The following is a 22,327-nucleotide window of genomic DNA, read 5'->3' as shown; positions in this document are numbered from 1 at the left end:
ACAAACAGATCCATTTATAACCCAACAAATTTGAAAACAAATCAAACCCCATCCCTGAGAAGGAGAGCTTAGCTAAAGGAAAATTTCTTTAAGCTTTTTAATAAGGCAACATTAGACAAAAGAAGGGGAGAAGTAAATATCTATATAAATAAGAGATGGAGAAGGGAGTTAAATACAATAATAGTTAATTCTCTTATTCTAAAATAATATTGATTAAATCCTGCCAAGTTTTGAAAAAATTTTGTACAGATCCTCTAACTGAAAATTTGATTTTTTCCAATTTCAAATAATATAAAACATCAGTTTCCCACTGACTTATAAGAGGAGAATTAGGATTCTTCCAATTTAACAAAATAAGTCTGCGTGCCAAGAGTGTAGTGAATGCAATCACCGTTTGTTTGTCCTTCTCCAATTCAAGTCCATCTGGAAGGACACCAAACACAGCTGTTAGTGGGTTAAGAGGGATTGTGATACTAAGGCTGTCTGAGAGGCACTTAAAAATTTTTGTCCAAAATGATGTTAGTTTGGTGCAGGCCCAGAACATGTGACCCAGTGAGGCAGGAGCTTGGTTGCAGCGCTCGCAGGTTGGATCCTGGCCTGGAAACATTTTGGACAGTTTTAAGCGAGACAGATGAGCTCGATATATAATTTTTAGTTGAATAATTCTATGCTTTGCGCATATAGAACTCGAGTGAATTCTCTGCTTTGCTACCTTCCACTCCTTTTCTGATATATTGATTAAGAGATCTTCTTCCCAATGTCCTCTTGGATCTTTGAAAGGTAGGGACTCTAATAAGATTTTATATATTGCGGAAATAGTGTTTGTTTCCTCGGAATTGAGCAGTATTTTTTCCAGCATTGTGGAGGGTGCAAGGTGGGGGAAATCGGGCAATTTCTGTTTAACAAAATTTCTAATTTGAAGATAGTAAAAGAAATGTGTAGCTGGGAGGTTAAATTTTGAACGTAATTGTTCAAAAGATGTAAATATGTTGTCCATATAAAGATCTCTGAGCATTTTAATCCCAAAACTTTTCCAGGTATTAAAAACTGGATATACTTTCGAAGGTTGAAAGAGGTGGTTCCCTTGCAAAGGTGCCACTGATAAAAGATTTTCCATCTTAAAATGCTTCCTAATTTGGTTCCATATTCTGAGTGAGTAAAGCACAATTGGGTTATTAGTATATTTGCGATAACTTTCATTTATTGGAGAGCAAAGCAGGGAATATAAAGAAGTACTACAGGATTTTACTTCTATTGCAGACCAAGCCTGTGTATGTGCATTTATTTGTGTCCAGGTTTTTATGGCTTGTATGTTTGCTGCCCAGTAATAAAACTGAAAATTAGGTAAAGCCATGCCACCTTCTGCCTGAGGTCTTTGTAGGGTCGCTCTTCGGATACGTGGGTGTTTTGAGTTCCAAATGAATGAGGTTATTATTGAATCTAACTGTTTAAAAAACGATTTATTGATATATATTGAAATGTTTTGAAATAAAAAGAGAACTTTAGGAAGGATATTCATCTTAACACTGTTAATTCTTCCGGCTAGAGTGAGATGAAGGGTTGACCATCTATGCAAGTCTTGCTTAATTTTTTCCATACAGACGCCAAAATTTTGTTGATAAAGAGCTTTATGTTTACTTGTGATATTTACCCCTAGGTATTTAAACTGATCTGCTATGGTAAAAGGTAGGGTGTCTAATTTAATATTATATGCTTGTGAGTTCACTGGAAAGAGTATACTTTTATTCAGATTAATTCTAAGACCAGATATCTTTTGAAATTCTGTTAGTGCTGTTAAAACAGCAGGGACAGTGTTTTCTGGGTCCGATATATATAAGACCATATCATCTGCATATAGAGAAATTTTCTGTTCCAGTCCTTCTCTGACAATCCCCTTTATCTGATGAGAATTTCGGCAGTGAACCGCCAGTGGTTCAATAGCGATTGCAAACAACAGTGGCGACAAGGGACATCCTTGTCTGGTACCACGTTCTAGTTTAAAGTAGTCTGAGCAAATTTTATTAATACAAACTGAAGCTTCTGGACTGGTATACAGTAGTTTAATCCAAGCACAAATATTCGGGCCAAACCCAAATTTCTCCAATGCAGTGAAAAGGTAATTCCATTCGATCATGTCAAATGCCTTTTCTGCGTCTAATGATAGTAATATCTCTGGGGTGTTTGATTTTGCTGGTGAATATATAACATTAAACAAGCGTCGGAGATTTGAAGATAGATGTCGGCCTTTAATAAATCCAGTTTGATCTTGTGATATTACCGAGGGCAGCACTTTCTCCATCCTTCTAGCTAGGATTTTTGAGAGTATCTTAACATCATTATTCAGGAGTGAAATTGGTCTATATGATGCACATTGTAACAAGTCCTTATTTTGTTTAGGAAAGACGGTGATTAATGCTTGTCGAAATGTTTGAGGTAGTATTTGGTGGTCTTTAGCTTCTGTAAATGTTACCAATAAGAGTGGAGCTAGCTGAGTGGAGAATTTCTTATAAAACTCTACGGGGTAACCATCAGGGCCTGATGATTTCCCGCTTTGTAGTGACTTTATAGCGTCTAGTAATTCTGTTAGCGTTAGAGGTTTATCTAGTTCCTCAGCACTTAAAGCATCTATTTGTGGTATTTGTGAATTATCCAGAAATGCATTAGATTGCGTGTTGTCTTCTTTGGGCTCAGTGGAATATAAAGACTTATAGTAATCTCTAAATGTGTGCATTATTTTATTATGGTCGATGATTTCTTCTCCATTCTTGTTGGTGATTACTGGTATTGCATTGTGAACTTCTTGTTTATGAATTTGTTGAGCTAAAAGCTTATTAGCTTTTTCTCCGTGTTCATAGTAATGCTGTCTAGACTTATAAATAAGTTGTTCAGTTTCTTTAGTTGTTAAGATGTTAAGTTCTGTATGCAAGGCCTGCCTTTTCCTGTGAAGAGCTTCACTTGGACGCCTGGCTTGTTCTTCATCTATTCTAGTAATTTCATTTCTTAGCTCTGACACTTTCTTGGTTTCTAATTTATTTCTATGGGAAAGATATGAAATAATCTGGCCTCTTAGGAAGGCCTTTAGAGTTTCCCAGAGTGTTCCTGCAGAAACCTCTGTAGACGTGTTTGTCTCTAGGAAGAAGCTGATTTGTTTGGATATAAATTCTGTGCAGTTCTCGTCTGCCAATAAAAGAGGGTTAAGACGCCATCTGCGAGGTGAGTACGAGGGGCTTATTGATTTTAGCTCCAAGACTAGAGGGGCATGGTTAGAGATAACAATTGTGTCATATTTGCATGATTTAATTGTAGGCAGGAAATTATTATCTATAAAAAAATAATCAATTCTTGAGTAGCTATAATGCACTGGTGAGTAGAACGAGTATGTTCTTGAGTTTGGGTTAAGAAACCTCATCTATAGATTGTTATTGACTGGAATAGTTCCTAGTGCATTAATAATTACTGTCCTATTTCAGTTTCTATAATTATAATAATTCTATTTCAAATTCACATTTTCTCTCTTGAGTACTTAAGAAAGTAGTTTCTTTAGCCTTACTCATCACTATTCATTTGAAACATTTCTGTCTGTCTTTCACACCAGTCACAGTACAGAAACAGCCTTAACGTAGGTTGTCAAAGACCTTGTAATGTATTCTAATAAAGGAAAGGACACTTTGATTGTGTTGTTAGATTTGACTGAAGCTTTTGACACCAGTGGCTGTTCTATGCTGTTACACCTTCTTGAAAACTACACTGGGCTCTCAGACACTATCAAATTAATTTCAGTAGTATCCAGAGAAATGTTATGAAAATAAACTGCTCAAAAAAATTAAAGGAACACTTCTTAATCAGAGTGTAGCATCAAGTCAGTTAAACTTCTGGGCTATTGATCTGGTCAGTTAAGTAGCAGAGGGGCTTGTTAATCAGTTTCAGCTGCTTTGGTGCACTAGAGGGGCAACAATGAGACAACCCCCAAAACAGGAATGAATGGTTTAACAGGTGGAGGCCGCTGACATTTTTTCCTTCTCATCTGTTTTTTCACTAGTTTTGCATTTGGCTCCAGTCACTACTGGTAGCATGAGGCGATACCTGGACCCTACAGAGGGTCCTACTTCTCCAGGATGGCACATCAATATGTGCCATTGCCAGAAGGTTTGACTTGTCTCCCAGCACAGTCTCAATGGCATGGAGGAGATCCCAGGAGACAGGCAGTTACTTTAGGAGAGCTGGACAGGGCCGTAGAAGGTCCTTAACCCATCAGCGGGACTGACCGGTATCTGCTCCTTTGGGCAAGGAGGAACAGGAAGAGCACTGGCACCAAGAGCACTTGACTGTCATTAGGTATTGGGATGAAATCCTTGGACCCATTGTCAGACCCTATGATGTTGCAGTGAGTCCTGGGCTCTTCCTGGTGCACGGCAATGCCCAGCCTCATGTGGCGAGAGTATGCCGGCAGTTCCTGGAGGATGAAGGAACTGATACCATTGACTGGCCCCATGGTCTGCTTGCCTGACCTCAATCCAGTAGAACACCTCTGGGGGTGACATTATGTTTCAGACTATCTGACGCCACCAGGTTGCACCTCAGGCTGTCCAGGAGCTTAGTGATGCCCTGGTCCAGATCTGGGAGGAGATCCCCCAGGACACCATCCATCATCTCATTAGGAGCACGTGGGGTCCAAACAAACTACTGAGTACGATTTGGAGTTGCTGCAATGAAATTTCTGTAAAATGGACTAGCCTGCCTGCCACATCATTTTTTCACTTTGATTTTCGGGGTGTCTTTGAATTCAGCCCTTTACAGGTTGATTATTTTCATTTCCATCAAACGCTGTGCCATCCTTTCGTTCTCAACACATTACCCAGTCCATATCAGTAGAGATAACCAACAGGATTTATTTTTTCCCATTGAGATCGGATGTGTTTCAAAGTGTTCCTTTATTTTTTTTTGAGCAGTTTACTTCATTAATTCATTTTATTCATTCATGTCATTATGTTCTGAGGTTAGATATGTTGTTCTGCAGTGCTCATTACTCGGACTGTTACTGTTTGCACTTTACATGCTGCTGCTGCTGCTGTTGCTGTTGCCAGAATATTATTATTAGAAAGCATAATATTCACTTGTATGTAGAAGATACTTTGCTGTAGCTTTCCTTCACACCAAATGATACTTTTTCTAATGTGTTCTTAAATAACTGTGTCAGCTAAATAAAATATTGGTGTATCGATGAGTTTAATGGATGGACTACAACTACTTGTCTTTGAATGCTGTAGCTATGTTTTCCCAAAATTTTGCAGCTTCAGTTTACTTAACAGAATGATACAGGCAATAGTGTGATGTGTATTCAAATAATTCCATAGTCCACATACCGTATTTTTATTTCAAAAGTTTCAGTAAAATTCAAAACAAAATATCAGTAGTTTTCTTCTCCATTGTGTAATGAAACATTTATCTGTAGGTATTATTATGAGAACAGAATAGATAACCAAGAGATGGAAAAAATGTGGCTAAATGTAGCAAGGGACAGAAAGGGATGAAAATCAGAATAATCAGAGAGACCAAACAAACAAGACATGAGAACAAACTGAAGAATCAAAAGTCAAGGACACAAAGAGAGTTCTAAAACCTTAGACTCCAATATCCAAAAAGCACAAAGGCAGACTGAGTTGTCTGAAAAAGGCAGTCCAGAAGCAAACAAAGTCCAGATAAATAATACAAAGAATGGTCAGAAAACAAAAAGAACAAAAGGAGTCAAAACAAAAAGAAATCACAAAACCAACATTACTCACCAACACCATTGCATTTAATGAACCGCAAAGGACTGTGGCTTTGACTTTAAAGGGCTAAGGGCAATCCCTTGCAGTGATGGGCATGTAGTCCTGCCTTTTGGGTGACAACCCACAAAAGACATGGTACCTGAAAAGATATCTAGACAGCAAGGGATCAGCAATGTTAAAAGAATTAAAAATGATCAAAAATAAATAAAAATTGTTTATGAACACGATACTAACCCCTAAACTCAAGAAGCAAGCTTGTGGCATACACACCAAAGAGGGAGAAGGGAACTATTTAAACTTCTGGTCCAAATAACAAAAAAAAAGACTGAATTAGTGTAAGCCACCCTAATTCAGGGTATTCATAAGAAATGTGATGATTTACTTGAGATAGAAATATTTAATAAACAAGAATAGTTGTCAGGTATTTGAAATATGCGTGCTTAAATTTAAATGTTTTAAAGTTTAAATATAGATTGTAATGGAAGTTTCTCATTTGTCACCCTCTGATAGAGGTCCAAAGAGGACTGGATTTCTGGTAAAGGATCCAAAATGAAAAGTAACATCATATTCAAAATCACTGACCTTAAAATAATCTAAATCGACACCCCACATGCTTATGTTTGAAATATGTCATTTTTTAACCTTCTGGCTGTGAGGGTTAGGACCACCGATAAAGAATCAGATATCAAAAATATGATCATATTTAGGATTAGCAACCATAAAATGGCATAAAAGCACTACATATGCCTATACTACCAATCCCCATTTTTTCAAAGTTTTTGGAAAACGGCTAACTTTGATCATTCATATCCCATTTGGGGCTGAGACCCTGGGGTCAGTTTATGTGAAATTTCATGCACAAAAAAAGATCCAGAAAGGGCATAAAAATTAGGGATTTTTTGGGTTTATAGGGGCAAAAATAGAAAGGAACCCCAAAAAGCTCAACAGCCTGCCTAAAAACACCAACACAAGACACCCCAAGTTTATCATATTTGGGGGTTTCCATCAGGTGGAATCTGACATATATGCTGATTTTATAGCATTCATATGTAATTCCTATGAACATAACAAAACTTCTGATGATAACAATAATCATAAAGTTTCCTCTAAGCATGCATAATAAAATGCAATTACAGTATGTGTGTTAGTAGACTACATTAAATTAATGATTTGTACCAGTACTTAACAATATCATGGAGTTAAAAATGTAGCCTAAATAGACTTGTGGTGGCTTAATAGCTTTAATACAGGGCAGATTCTAATTCAAGTGATGTAAAAATGGCATTTCTTGATGTCTGTTGTGGTGAGCCTATGACTAACTGTTTAATTTTCTTAAACATAACAATTTTGAATGTATTACTAGTAGAACTGGAACCAGTCTTTACCAAAAACAAACAAAAAAAACTATTAATACAGAATGACCAATGCTAGCATAAAATAAACTATCAATAATACCATATGAAAGGAGAAAAACAATTGAAATAAGTTCCCCATTTAGTTGTTAATGTAAGTTAGAACCCAGTAATTTATGTAAATTCTATAACTAACTAAGAACTTGGAAAGGAACTGATTTATATAACGGGAATACCAAAGTTGCCAATTATCTTAAAGACTTTCATTCCAGCTTGAAGATACACAGAAGCAAAGTCATCTCTTTAGGCACAGATAAACAATGCCCCGTGTACACTCAGTGTGTTATACAGTATGTTCTGACATTAAGTAACTCTTTCAACATGCTCAGACTGTAATCAAACGGCACAATCAGCCTCTTCTTGCAACGTAGAAACTGTAGCTCCAAGCTTCTGCCACTGGAAGAACTGCAGCTCCCTTTCTAAATCGACTCTGTTTATATCACTTAGTGGAGCAGCACCTTTCCCATGTAATTAATTTGTTCAGACATTGTTTAACTGCAGGATAATAACATCGATTCTTTACAATTACCTGCAGAAAATATTATTCAGCCAATTCAGCCTTATATATGCTTACATAATTGTTCTCCTCTTCCATTCATTTTGTGGCATTCCATTGGAAATCCGACATACTGGATGGCATGTAAAAGAAAAAAAAAACTGCAAAATACACAAGTTGGTGTAACCACTGTAAATTAATTTGCAGTTGAAGTCACACAGAATGTTTCTTTGTTTTAAAATAGATGAGCTCGTAGATTCGTCAATGCTTTTCAATGGGAGATTTTTACATTTCAAAACGTTCTGAAGCAACACCTGTTCAAAAATATCTCAACAAACTTCTTTGAAGAACATGCATGTTTTATTTCAACAAAATCAGTCCATAGCAGGGAGAGCTGTTTCTTGTAGACAGTCATACAGACACGGCTATCACAGTAGGTTCTTCTAAGATTATATGTGAATGTACCTATAAGCAAATCCCATAAAAGTTCACTTTTAGCAAATACCTCACTATCAGTCTGGCCAGAGCTATGCAGTGTAGTGTTGTGTTGCACGGAGATGGAGTCAGATGTAGTCACACTTACTGCATGACACTGAGTCGTCACCATTTTGAAGGTGTGTTTTGGTATGCTCCATGAGTGTATTCCATTTTGGACTGCCCCATTTCTGTATTTACAGGAACCAACTGCATTATAGAAGGGCCAATTTTGTGGTTTTGGATACTGGTTTTAATTTCAGGCCAGACATGTCCCATTATGAATCCACAGGGAGATTCAGGATGACCGCCAACTTCTGCATCACTCCTCTAAAGATTATTGTTACAAAAGCAAAAAAGGTAGGAGTGGATTTTGACATGTATACAAGTAAGTGAAGCCTGTTTGTTAAGATACTGTTGTGGCAAAACAGTAAAGGAAGCCATGAGAAAAGTTTGCACCAAGGTTTTGATAGGGATTCATATACAGAAAACATACAATACAATTTATTTTTGTATAGCCCAAAATCACACAAGAAGTGTCACAATGGGCTTTAACATTCCTTGTTTTTTGACAGCTCCCCAGCCTTGACTCTCTTAGAAGACAAGGAAAAACTCCCAAAAAAACCCTTGTAGGGAAAAAGAATGGAAGACATCTTGGGAAAGGCAGTTCAAAGAGAGATCCCTTTCCATGTAGGCTGGATGCGCAGTGGGTGTCAAAACAAAGGGGAGTAAATACAATCCAATACACAGAACAGAACACAAGTAATCCTCAATACAATATAATAGTTCAATAGAAATATTACAAGTACAGAGTAGAATTCAACAGTAGATGATATCACATAATAGGATTTGGATTTGTTCAGAGTTCCGGAGACCTCGGCCATCAAGCTGCCTCCCCCTATTGGCCATTTCACAGCTGAGATAGCACTGGGCCAGCTAATCTGATAAAAGGACCACTCTACCCGATGATTCCTGCGATCCTTCGTCAGGGATGACTTTACCTTAGGCAGGCAAAACAACTTAGCAGGTGGGCAGTGGGACCAAGTACCGAGAAGAGAAACAGAATAGGTGAGGGTTAGTAACAAATTATAACACACAAGACCATTTTCCTCAGTCATGATTTTATATGAGTTTCTCCCCAGGATTTTGTTTTGTATTTCTTTTTAATTTTGTTTGCTTTCTTTTAGTTAGTTTTCCTTCTTTTCATACATCCATCCATTTTCCAACCCGCTGAAACCGAACACAGGGTCACGGGGGTCTGCTGGAGCCAATTCCAGCCAACACAGGGCACAAGGCAGGGAACCAATCCTAGGCAGGGTGCCAACCCACCGCAGGACATACACACACACCCACACACCAAGCACACACTAGGGCCAATTTACAATCGCCAATCCACCTAACCTGCATGTCTTTGGACTGCGGGAGGAAACCGGAGCGCCCGGAGGAAACCCACGCAGACACGGGGAGAACATGCAAACTCCACGCAGGGAGGACCCGGGAAGCGAACCCAGGTCTCCTTACTGCAAGGCAGCAGCGCTACCACTGCGCCACCGTGCCGCCCCCTTCTTTTCATTGTTTCTAGAATTTTTTTTTTTTAATGAGTCACCTGTCAACACCTTTTGTTAGTTTAATTATTATAGCCCTGAAACCAGTCAATGTTATAACTAAATGTTTAATTCTTGTTGATATTGAGGAGAGGCCCTAAATTAAATTACAATCCCCAGATGTTGTGATTACCACCTGGGGTGTACAGTATATATTGTATACTCTAACTTCCGCGCTGAGTGCCTATACGGATTCTTTCACTTTTTACATGGCTCTTTCAGGTGGATCACTCTCCTTAGAAGCTCTGCTTGCCTTTGTCATACTATAGTAGATAGAATTATTTTTGCAACACTTCAGGCCGTATAGTCTCCCCTTCTACTGGTGATGGAATGCCAGCTCATACTTGGCCAATGTAAGTTGTCAGTGCCATTACATAGCCCTCCACTCTAAGACGCTGTTCCCAGCGACCACTTCCTACTTTATGAAACAGTGCACAACTCTTCGGAGTGGTGGGGAGGTCTTTAGTTCGGTGACAAAAGTACATCAGCAGGTTTCTTCAGCTCTTTGCTGTTAGGTGGAGCAGGAATTAGCAGGAATGTTGGATGCAGCATTGACAGTTAGCACAGCTTTGATGTTGAGTGCTGCAGCAGAGATGTTAAACCCTACACCTCTGTGCAGTGATCTGCCGATTGCAACTGAGCAGGTGAACCTCCTTACCTGAAGCTGCAGTTGTACCAGTCTCTTCGTAGTTTTTCTTCACTGAACCAACACTTAAAACCCGTTCCAGATCTGGATCGCAGCTTTGAGATTCACCCTCCTCTGTAGCACCTCTACAATCTGCCTCGTCCTTTGTGCAGTTTTACCACCAGATTCACACTGCTCAGCTGGTGTCAGTGGCAACACGATCTACCACACTTTTCCCCACTCCATGAGTCAAAAGCTCGACTTGTGTCCATGCACCCTAGCCAATGAACTTTAGCAGATGGAGAATTGTTGGTGGAGCTGCAGGGTTAGGAGTCTCTCTGATCTCTTCCTCCCTGTACTGATGCTGTAAACAACACACCAGATCCTGGATCACAGTCTCAAAGTTCTCCAGCAACTCCTCTGAAGAGCTCAGAAAGTCCATTGCAGATGTCCACGGCACTCTGCACTTTGCTAAATCAGATAGTCTTATCCTCGTCCCACTTCTGACACCAATGTAGTGCCAGCACCGAGTGCCAGATTGAATTCTTTTTTTTTTCATGGTTGTTTTTGGTGGCTCTGTGTTACTAAAATGGCTGCTCACTGTTACCACACTAGATAGAATTCTATTTGCGGCATTGGAGATTTACCGCCTTTATATGTACCCCTGCTGCTGGTGATGGAATGCCAGATCATACTATGACTGACTCATCCCCAGCTGATAGACCTTGTGAGCACCATTACAATACAGTAGATAACACGTCAATTAGGGTTTTTCTGGTGATATTGAATCTTTCCTTTGTCCATCTGCTCAATTTCTCATTTGTAGTTTTTGGACCCTTTCATTTTGATTTTTTTGGCTTTTGACTTCTGGCTTGTTTTAGGTTTTTATTTAGATTACAAACTTTGTATAGATTTAGCTTACCAATTTACTTTTCTGCTTTAATTTTCAACATGTTTTTAAATTTGAATAGTTTCGGACTTTTACATTTTTTTCTTTTGTTCCACATTATATTGAAATTTTGCTTTTGTACATTTTTTGCTTGTTTTTGATCCTTGGTTTAATTTAGTAAATTAAAATCAAACAATGAATTTGCTGTCTTCTTATTTGAGCAAGAGTTTATAGATGGTTTCCGTCTTCCTTTGATATCTTTGGCCTTGCTTTTGAGGCAATTCATTACTTCTTAACCCCTAGCCGGAACACCAGAGGCTTATGTAGATACGGGTAAGCAGCTACTGGTTGCATGGTATCGTCACACAAGAATACATCTCAGTGACTCTTGAGGTTGATAGATGGTTTCATTTTTCTCCCAGGTGCTTTTGAAGTCTGTTCAGAAAGGATTTACAAATCTTGTTTTTCTTTGTTCAGATGGTTCACCTAAACTTTGCTTCAGCCTTGCTGCCAAGGTAAAAATAATACTGGCGAGCCAAAAAAAGGCACAGAAAGGACCAGAAGATGAAAGAGTTAAAGAACAGGGGACAAACCATTGTCAAAAACAGAAAAGTTATAAGTTAAAGTACAAAAGCTCAAAACGTGAATCCAAATTAGCATAGTATGATTTTGTGGTTTTGGAGCATGCAGACCAAGACTACTGCATTGCCTTGTGATTATATTCCCATTTTCGACATGTTGAAAATTGTAGTTATATTTTTGCATTTATCATTTTTTTGCTGATAGTAGCTGCCATTATGTGTCCTTTAGTTCATAATAATGATTCCCGTTGTCTGTCATCTGGGCATGGTGTGTGATGTCACAACAGAGTGACATAGGACATCCTCTTTTGCAAATAAAATTCCCTCTGCCTAATCTTAAGGAAGAACAGTTTATGCCACAAGATAAGACAAAGAAAATTTTATTTACAACAGAGAACTAGAAGATCAGAGAGAGAATAATCTTTAACGGGCTGTGGGCAAAAGTAAAAAGAAACTAAATAACCCAAGTAAAATGCATAAACTAAGAAATTAAAGTCAGAAACCTTGCTATGATCTAAGCATTCCTAACTCTTTAACATTAACTAAAGCACAGTGAAATGTATTTGTTTTTTATCCAGAACCTTGAGTGACAACTGCTGTGCCTGCCGTCTTTTATAATGGTGACGCAGTGATATCACACATCATTACTATGAAAAAAAGAACACAAAGTAGCGGCAATCATTCACAATTATAGCATATGAAATGGTGCCATGGTAAATATAAAAATATACCAGTCAAAATATTCATGTCCAAAATGGGTTTAAAATCAAAAAACAATGTAATAGATTTGTTCTGCATTGTCCCAAAATCATAACACAAGGTTAAAAAACATGCAAAAAATTCTGACTGTAAATTTACTTAAAGTTAACTAGTTAACTACAGCTCACAATGGTTTTAATCAGATTTGCATCCGCAAACTTGGACACTGTCCATCGTGTGTCACAAACTTTCATACTAGCTTCACGTCAACGTGAGCAAAGGGCAGACACTGCCAACAACAAAACAACCATGGCCTTCACAAAGTGGTAGTAGTAATGCTGGAAAATAGTAAAGAAAATGGTGCTATTAATAGCATATTGAGAAAGAAAAATTTTAAATACAGTTATATGTAAAAGATACATACTTAAATTGATTTGTATACTCCCAAATCCAAAAATCATAGCACCAGCTTGTGGCTTTGTCTTTTAGTTAAGCTTATCAGTTCTTTCGTAGACTTCCAGAAGTGCTTTTGGATAGACCTGGCAAGATAGTCAAGGAGATAAGCCATAGCCACCATGTTTTCAATGGGTCTCAGCTAATTTATGACCCATTTCCAGATAAAAGTCTGTGCCTGGACTGGTTTTGATGAATCCTGTTTCTATTCTCTTGCATGCAAGCTTTTATAGGAGGCTAGTTTTTCATCCATCCATCCTCTTCCGCTTATCCGAGATCGGGTCACGGGGGCAGCAGCTTGAGCAGAGATACCCAGACTTCCCTCTGCCCCGCCACTTCTTCTAGCTCTTCCAGGAGAATCCCAAGGTGTTCCCAGGCCAGCCGAGAGATAGAGTCCCTCCAGCGTGTCCTGGGTCTTCCCCGGGACCTTCTCCTGGTTAGATGTGCCCGGAACACCTCACCAGGGAGGCGTCCAGGAGGCATCCTGATCAGATGCCCGAGCCACCTCATCTGACTCCTCTCGATGCGGAGGAGCAGCGGCTCTACTCTGAGCCCTTCCCGGATGACTGAGCTTCTCACCCTATCTTTAAGGGAAAGCCCAGACACCCTGCAGAGGAAACTCATTTCAGACACTTGTATTCAAAATCTCGTTCTTTCAGTCACTACCCATAGCTCATGACCATAGGTGAGGGTAGGAACATAGATCGACTGGTAAACTGAGAGCTTTGCTTTGCGGCTCAGCTCCTTTTCCACCACGACAGGCCGATGCAGAGCCCGCATCACTGCGAATGCTGCACCGTTACGCCTGTCGATCTCACGCTCCATTCTTTCCACATCTCGATCCCGAGATACTTAAACTTCTCCACTTGGGGCAGGATCTCATTCCCAACCCTGAGAGGGCACTCCATCCTTTTCCGGCTGAGGACCATGGTCTCGGATTTGAAGGTGCTGATTCCCATCCCAGCCGCTTCACACTCAGCTGCGAACCGATCCAGAGAGAGCTGAAGATCACAGCCTGATGAAGCAAACAGGACAACATCATCTGCAAAAAGCAGTGACCCAATCCTGAGTCCACCAAACCGGACCTCCTCAACACCCTGGTTGTGCCTAGAAGTTCTGTCCATAAAAGTTATGAACAGAATCGGTGACAAAAGGCAGCCCTGGCAGAGTTTAACTCTCACTGGAAACGGGTTTGACTTACTGCCGGCAATGCGGACCAAGCTTTGACACCGATTGTACAGGAACCGAACAGCCCTTATCAGGGGGTCCGGTACACCATACTCTCAGAGTACCCCCCACAGGATTCCCTGAGGGACACGGTCGAACACCTCTTCCAAGTCCATAAAACACATGTAGACTGGTTGGGTAAACTCCCATGCACCCTCCAGGACCCTGCTAAGGGTGTAGAGCTGGTCCACTGTTCTGCGATCAGGACGAAAACCACACTGTTCCTCCTGAATCTGAGGTTCGACTATCCAATGGACCCTTCTCTCCAGGGAGGCTGAGGAGTGTGGTCCCTCTGTAGTTGGAACACACCCTCTGGTCCCCCTTCTTAAAGAGGGGGACCACCACCCCGGTCTGCCAATCCAGAGGCACTGTCCCTGATGTCCATGCGATGTTGCAGAGGCGTGTCAGCCAAGACAGTCCTACAACATCCAGAGCCTTGAGGAACTCCGGCCGTATCTCATCCACCCCCGGGGCCCTGCCACCAAGGAGTTTCTTGACCACCTCGGTGACCTCAGTCCCAGAGATGGGGGAGCCCACCTCCGAGTCCCCAGGCTCTGCTTCCTCATTGGAAGGCATGTTAGTTGGATTGAGGAGGTCTTCGAAGTACTCCCCCAACCGACCCACAACGTCCCAAGTCGAGGTCAGCAGCGCACCATCCCCACCATATACAGTGTTGACACTGCACTGCTTCCCCCTCCTGAGACGCTGGATGGTGGACCAGAATCTCCTCGAAACCGTCCAAAAGTCGTTCTCCATGGCCTCCCCAAACACCTCCCACGCCCGATTTTTTGCCTCAGCAACCACCAAAGCCACATTCCGCTAGGCCTTCCGGTACCTATCAGCTGCCTCCAGAGTCCCACAGGACAAAAGGGTCCTGTAGGACTCCTTCTTCAGCTTGACAGCATCCCTCACCACCGCTGTCCACCAACGGGTTCGGGGATTGCCGCCACGATAGGCACCGACCACCTTACGGCCACAGCTCCAGTCAGCCGTCTCTAAAATGGCACGGAACATGGCCCATTTGGACTCAATGTCCCCCACCTCCCTCAGGATGTGGTCAAAGTTCTGCCGGAGGTGGGAGTTGAAGCTACTTCTGACAGGGGACTCTGCCAGACGTTCCCAGCAGACCCTCACAACACGTTTGGGCCTACTAGGCCTGACCAGCATCTTCCCCCACCATCGAAGCCTACTCACCACCAGGTGGTGATCAGTTGACAGCTCCGCCCCTCTCTTCACCCGAGTGTCCAAGACATGTGGCCGCAGGTCCGATGACACAACCACAAAGTCGATCATTGAATTGAGGCCTAGGGTGTCCTGGTGCCAAGTGCACATATAAACACCCCAATGCTTGAACATTGTGTTCGCTATGGAAAATCCGTGACGAGCACAGAAGTCCAATAACAAAACACCGCTCGGGTTCAGATCAGGCTAGTTTTTGAAATAGGCAAACGTAGTACAGGGCAGCACCATTGGACTTGCAAATAGCAATGACTACCCTGTAGGAAGAGGTGGGATCTGGGCTGACGTCTTTTGCTCCTCATTCAGTACCTTGTCTTCTATATCTGTGCCTTTAACAACAGAAAAAAATATCAAAATGTAATCCATTGTGGAGAATGATTCTGACAGTAACATGTTCAAAAACTCTACCTTCTGGACTTAGCAGGATTGTTATATTTGTGCTTATTTACCTCATCAAAGAGGCATACCACATTTTTGTTTTTAAAATATTGCTGCAATAATGAGTCATTTTCAAAAATAACAATGACAATAGAATTCAATTACATGTATTAGTGAAGTATTAGAGTACATGATGGACATGTTTTTAATGTTTTAATCATGCATGCAGAAAAATGAAGAGCATGGAAATAGAGCTCGTCAAAACCAGTCCACACTCAGAATTTTGAAATATGGAGGTGGGCCATGAAGTGGCTGAGACCCACAAGGTTGAATAAACGGTTGAATTAGTGGCCACAAATTATCTCCCTGATTCTATTGCCAGGTCTGTGCAGCAGCATTTCTGGAATCCTATGGAAGAACTGATAGACCTAACAGACAGACGCTAACTCAAGCTGGTGTTACGATGTATTTGTGAGTACACCAAATCAACTTCTGCATGTATCTTTCATGTGTAACTATATTTAAAATATTCATAACTGCTATTAATGGCACCATATTCTTTATTGTTTTCCAGAACAAGCCCCACCGTTTTGTGAAGGCCACGCTCATTTTGTTGTTGACAATGGCTCCCTTTTACTTCTGTTGTCACACCGCCAGAGTAAGGATTTTTTTACCTGTTCTTTTGACCTACTGTTCTGATTTTGGGATTTTTGGATCATGCATAAGAATGCTATTATGTTGTGTTCTGAAGTTATTACCATTCTAGCCGTGCTGATTATTTATACTGGCATATTCAAATTTAATTTAATCTTTACATGAATTTAGCTGGGCGGCACGGTGGCACAGTGGGTAGCGCTGCTGCCTCGCAGTTGGGGGACCTGGGTTCACTTCCCGGGTCCTCCCTGCGTGGAGTTTGCATGTTCTCCCTGTGTCTGCGTGGGTTTCCTCCGGGTGCTCCGGTTTCCTCCCACAGTCCAAAGACATGCAGGTTAGGTGGATTGGTGATTCTAAATTGGCCCTAGTGTGTGTGTGTCCTGTGGTGGGTTGGCACCCTGACCGGGATTGTTTCCTGCCTTGTGCCCTGTGTTGGCTGGGATTGGCTCCAGCAGACCCCCGTGACCCTGTGTTCGGATTCAGCGGGTTGGAAAATGGATGGATGGATGGAACTGATTTGTTTTTAGTGAACTCACCTGTGGAGGTTTGTTTATGTTATGTTAAACACATGACAATTATCATTAAGGACAGAATGGAAGGAAATTTGAAGCCTTTGTTGAGGACATGATAGTTATAGTGGTTAGTTCTGCCCCCTTACAGCTCCTGGATCTGGGGCTAGTAATAATTCTTTCAACAGCATTTCAACAGAACATCATGAACAGCCCGTGAATATTGCATTACAGCAGACTATTGTACTAGAAATACATTTATTAGCTTCTCAACATCTTCCATATTTAGAAACCATCTTATTTTTAATTTTTTGTAGATGAATAAAACAAGTTGTAATGTGGTAATGTGTTAATAAAGCCCACAGAGCTTTGCTGAATAGATATGAAAAGTACATTAAGTAATGTTAGTGGACTGACACATTAAAAGCAAAAACAAGTAAACAGCAACATGTTAATAAACCAGGACAGCATGGTGGCGCAGTGACTGGTGGCGCAGCCTCATGGATTAGGTGGCCTGTCATGATATCTACTGGATGTACAGTATGTATTTTGCACATTCTCTTTGGTCCTGGATGGGTTTTACTCCCACAAACCTCATAGAAGTGAGTGATAGAATTACAAATGCACCTATATTAGCCAGATGTTGTTGTGTAAATAAGTAGGCCCTGCATTGGACTAGCATTCTGTATAGGGTTGGTTTATGCCAGCCTCTAGATGCAGTGGAGATGACCTTTCTCCTGCCATTATCCTGAATTAGATAAAGTGAGTATGACAATGTTGTTATGTAGTGTTATATTTTGTTAACAAACCTAGTCAGACAGGAATGTAATTCCTGTTTTGAGTGAAAATCAGTAACCACAGCAAAGCTTCATTTACACTCCCATTGTTTATAACTTTGAGAAGTTCTGCTGTTTACCATTGCAATTAAAAATAATAGTCATAACTGTATTTCCAAACACAGTATGATAGATATAAATCTACAGTGTGTCTAATATTCATAACATTACAATCATGCACTCATTTTCTTAATTAAAATAATAAGCAGAAACCCATAATGATCACCAAATATAAACAGAGAACATTCTTGGCAATTGAATTGAGAAATCTCCATGCCATTTTAGAGGAAATGTAGACATCCAGGACTGACTTTTGAAACCCCTGTAACATGCTCATATTTCAGATTCTTTATTATTGACCAACTGTGATACTTTAATAAAAAACAAACCTTTTTGTTCAGCATTTTAATCTTTGAGGGCATATTAAGACATTCAGCTGTCCTCAGTTTGATATCAGGTTGTCTTCTGCATTGGCTGCTGTTTGTCATTTTTAAGCAGAGGATAGACTCATCAGAGTCCACTGTTCAACTTTTTAGCACACATTACCATTTCTTGTAGTGTACAATAGTGAATTCATCATTCTGTACCTCCTTTTTTAACATGATTTGTTTTATTTTCTGACTTGATAGGAGCGTGGTATTTTCAAATGTATGCCAAACTTTCCAATTCCAAAGACATACATATGGGTAAATAACAGTGAGACCTAAAACAAATCTAAAGTGATGTTAGCTGCATCAGTGTAAATATGTTGTGGTCCAAAAGAAGAGTTGATTGAAAATGCTGAAAGTAAGTAAAGGGCATAATTTTAATCTTATATAAGTCAAGCAGGAAAGTCATACTTATATAGTGTGAATCAAACAATGATTAAAAAGTACAGTGTCAAGCATAAACCTGAACAAATTATCCTTTTAAAAGTGTGGAAAAAACAAACTGTGATTAATATATTAGAACAGACAGCCTTATTTCTAGCAACCAAGAAATTGAAGGTCCCTTCAAAAAAGAGCCCACACAGTGTTCCTAATGCATGTGTGGATGAGTGCTGAGGCCGGAGGATTAAAGTCACAAATTAGAAACAAGTAGCCTTGTATTTACAATAGTCAGAAGTCAGTGTATGACAGAATAAAAATGCTAGCACGCACAAAAATTTGAGGAGAGTTTCTTTATTTTAATGGATCAGCTCTATTTAATTCAATTTCAATACATTGTTTGCAGTGACACATGAGTACAAATATTTTTTTTTATCTCTGCCCGCTTCTCTAGAATTAGAACTGATCTGTCAGGATGCCCATTTAGTACACTGGCTCTTCAAACTCTTCCTCATGGACGCTGACCACCTTCCCATCCACAATGTCTTTTACCATTTTCATCACTTTCCTGGTGCGGACAGGTTCTGAAGGAGGGAAGTAATATTAGAACATTCAATATTTTTGAGAAAGTGAGCAAGTCATTATTCTAGGAATTTAATTAATTATTTTTAGTGTTTTATGGCATTTATAAAAGTTGAGAGTTGGATGAATTAGTAAATGTGAAGCTATACCTCTTTCAGAGTTGGGTGACAAGTGTTGTAGCTGCTTGTTTGTACATTGGGCATGACAGGAAAAGAAGTGGTGACTAATTCTTAAGGTTACTACTGATCTTTAGATTTTTCATATGGTTACTCACATGTTTACACTATTGCTCTGTTATTTCAAATATTTCCATTGTTCATATTTACATTACTCCATCAGCACTAGTATATATTTGAAAGAGCCGACTAACTGATGGGAGGCTCAAATTGGCCACAAGTGTCTGGTTGCAGCCATCACAAACTTACCTTTGGGCTTTTCTGGTTCTTGTTTGGTGGTCTCTACTTTGGTCACCGTGGTAGTTGAAGATTTGCTGACTGACGAACTCCCTGATGCAGAGCCACCTGCTCCTGCTCCTGCTCCTGCTCCGCCTCTGGCTCCTGCTCCTGCTCCTGCTCCTGCTCCTGCTGCTTTAAAACCACTTCCTCCTCCAAAACCACTTCCTGCTCCCATACCACCTCCTGCTCCAAAACCACCTCCTGCTCCAAAACCACTTCCTGCTCCTCCCAATCCTCCCTTCGAGCCTCTTCTGAGGAAACAGAGTAAAATAGTTTGTTTAGGTGCAAGTGCTCAGTGCCACCTGTCACATATCATCTAGTCAGGGGTCTTTTTTCTGACAACAGAGTCTCTGCCGTTAATTTCCCTACAAAGCAGGTGAGAAATGTCACCTTCAGAACAGTATGAGCAGTTGGGGTTTCTGGGATTGAGGCAGTTACATTTTGTGTAAATATGAGAAAGATGGTGAACCTAAATCTCCCACCTGATTCCCTTCATTACAGACGTTTCCAGGGATTATTCATGTTTGAAGAGTTGGGGTATTAATTATATCATGTGCACTAATATTCAAAGGGCAGCAGTGTTACATTTCTTAGATTGGGTCTTGGATATGCCATTTTTGAAACCCTGGAGGTTTTGCCATTACCCCACTTTTTTATGACTAAGTGTCTAGTAAAATCCTGTAGTCTCACCCCACGTCCTCTCCTTCCAGCAGTCGCCGGTACTCTGCAATCTCCATCTCGAGTCTAGTCTTTACATCCAGCAGCATTTGGTAGTCATTGCTCTGGCGCTCCATGCTCTGCCTGACCTCCATCAGTTCACCTTCCAGTCTGTTGATTATGTCTTGTAGCTGGAGGAGTTGTGCCCCGTATCGGTTCTCAGTTTCAGCAAGAGTGTTTTCAAGTGCTGCTTTCTGTGAAGCATCAACAAAGCAAAAATGATAAGTGGTTGGCCTGTTTTTGTACCAAAAATTGATAGGACCAAAGTTTAATTGCATTCTCATACGTGAACTGTACCAGAGTCTTTGACTTAGTGACACCAGTTATGTCTAGGTAAAGCTGCAGACAGTTTTATTTGTGCCCTTCCTTAGAAGGCAAATCCACCTACCATGGTAAGAAGTGCTTGTAGTTCAAGCTCCAGACCCTGGACAGTCTTCTTCAGGTCACTGATCTCTGTCTTTGATGACTGAAGGGCTTCAGTATTGGTGGATACCTGCTTGTCCAATTCATCAAACTGAAACAAAAATAAGGGAGACAATGTATAATGCAGTGTTCTTGCTCAGAAAAAGAACTGCATCCACATTCCCTTTACAACTTACCTTGTTCTTGTACCAGTTCTCCATGTCACGTTGATTCTTCGCGACGATGGCTTCATACTGTGCCCGCATCTCCTCGAGCACCCTGGCCAAGTCTTCCTGTGGAGCTGCATCCACCTCCACATTGACAGAGCCAGACACTGAGTTTTTCAGAGACAGCATTTCCTGCAAACCAAGGTGCAAAAAAACAGAAAGAGGCGATATCATCTACAGTAACTATCGGGACAAAAAAAAAGGCATGGATGTCTGTTGAGTTTTTCTTTGGCACCCACCTCCTCATGATTTTTCTTGAGGTAAATGAGCTCCTCCTTCAGACCTTCAATCTGCATCTCCAGGTCAGCTCTGGCCATGGTCATTTCATCAAGAAGTCTGCGGAGACCAGCGATGTCTGCCTCCACCGATTGCCTCATAGCCAGCTCATTCTCATACCTGAAAGAGAATACATGTATGCATCAACTGTATAGTAGATGTGACTCACATTGGCATTTGCATTAGGAAGAAAAACAACTGACTAGACATATGGAAATCAGTGTGAACTGGGAATACAGGTTTACTGACTACACATCCAACTCAGTTAAGATCTGGCATTAGGTGTATGAAGACTGACTGGATATGTAGAAACCAGGCAATAAGGACCAAGGAGACTGTCTACGTACAGAACTGGCATCTGATATAAGGGAAACTGACTGGACATGTAGATATCTGTTTTGGGTAAAATTGACCACAAATCAGCTTGCAGTTTGTATTAGGCATAAGGATACTGACTTTACATATGGAAAGCAGCTTAAGATAAATACTACGTACAGATAGACTCAAGAGATATAAAGAAGTCAACTGGGAGTTGGAGGTAGCCATACAAAGATTGGCCATACATGGGAATCATCATGGAGATGACTTTTTGTAGAAGCTGATGGAACTTATACTTACAAATACATTCAAAAACGCACACAGTGACTCAGTTAGATGATATAGTCTGACACACAAAACCCAAAGTTTGTGATTAAGTAAGGATCAGCAACCCACCTCAAAATCATTGCCACGCCTAGGCTGCTCCAACCACCAGACCTCACAAATATCAATATAAAATCTTATCTTTTACTGAACTTACTTGACTCGGAAGTCATCAGCTGCAAGCTTAGCATTGTCAATTTGCAAGATGATCCTGGAGTTGTCCAAACTGGCAGCAAAGATCTGCAATGAAGAAGGGAAAGAGAAGAAAAGGTTGGTGCAAAAGGAAGGATCGCAGAATTCAGAGAAAGGAATGTATCAGTCGTCAAATGACCCTATTTTAACAAACATGTGAGTGACTGTGAATTAGGTGATT

The 22,327-nt window shown here is 40.5% G+C and overlaps 1 protein-coding gene and 1 long non-coding RNA gene across 10 annotated transcripts in view; one reads left to right on the top strand and one right to left on the bottom strand.

Annotated features, from left to right (window-relative positions):
* LOC114665309 (uncharacterized) overlaps window positions 1-20,881 on the top strand; it is a 52,878-nt gene extending 31,997 nt beyond the window's left edge. Inside the window, exon 2 of the long non-coding RNA XR_007933426.1 lies at window positions 20,548-20,881. This is a non-coding gene — a long non-coding RNA (uncharacterized LOC114665309). The remainder of the gene's footprint in view (window positions 1-20,547) is intronic.
* Window positions 1-22,327, bottom strand: part of LOC114665305 (keratin, type I cytoskeletal 15-like) — a 76,490-nt gene that overhangs the window by 53,392 nt on the left and 771 nt on the right. For 6 of the 9 annotated variants that reach the window (XM_051918756.1, XM_051918755.1, XM_051918758.1 and 3 more), the window contains 6 exons: window positions 22,112-22,194; window positions 21,276-21,432; window positions 21,007-21,168; window positions 20,796-20,921; window positions 20,381-20,601; window positions 19,871-19,941 (listed from right to left, as the gene is read on the bottom strand). In XM_051918756.1, coding sequence (XP_051774716.1) covers window positions 19,871-19,941; window positions 20,381-20,601; window positions 20,796-20,921; window positions 21,007-21,168; window positions 21,276-21,432; window positions 22,112-22,194 — 820 coding nt within the window. Of the gene's footprint in view, window positions 1-18,991; window positions 19,238-19,660; window positions 19,942-20,380; window positions 20,602-20,795; window positions 20,922-21,006; window positions 21,169-21,275; window positions 21,433-22,111; window positions 22,195-22,327 lie in introns of those variants that run through there. The other 3 variants (XM_051918770.1, XM_028819788.2, XM_051918761.1) reach the window with 3 other exon arrangements.

The sequence above is a fragment of the Erpetoichthys calabaricus genome, chromosome 14 (genome assembly GCF_900747795.2).
Source record: "Erpetoichthys calabaricus chromosome 14, fErpCal1.3, whole genome shotgun sequence".
Classification (NCBI taxonomy): Eukaryota; Metazoa; Chordata; class Cladistia; order Polypteriformes; family Polypteridae; genus Erpetoichthys; species Erpetoichthys calabaricus.
This window is presented reverse-complemented; position numbering and strand designations above follow the sequence as displayed.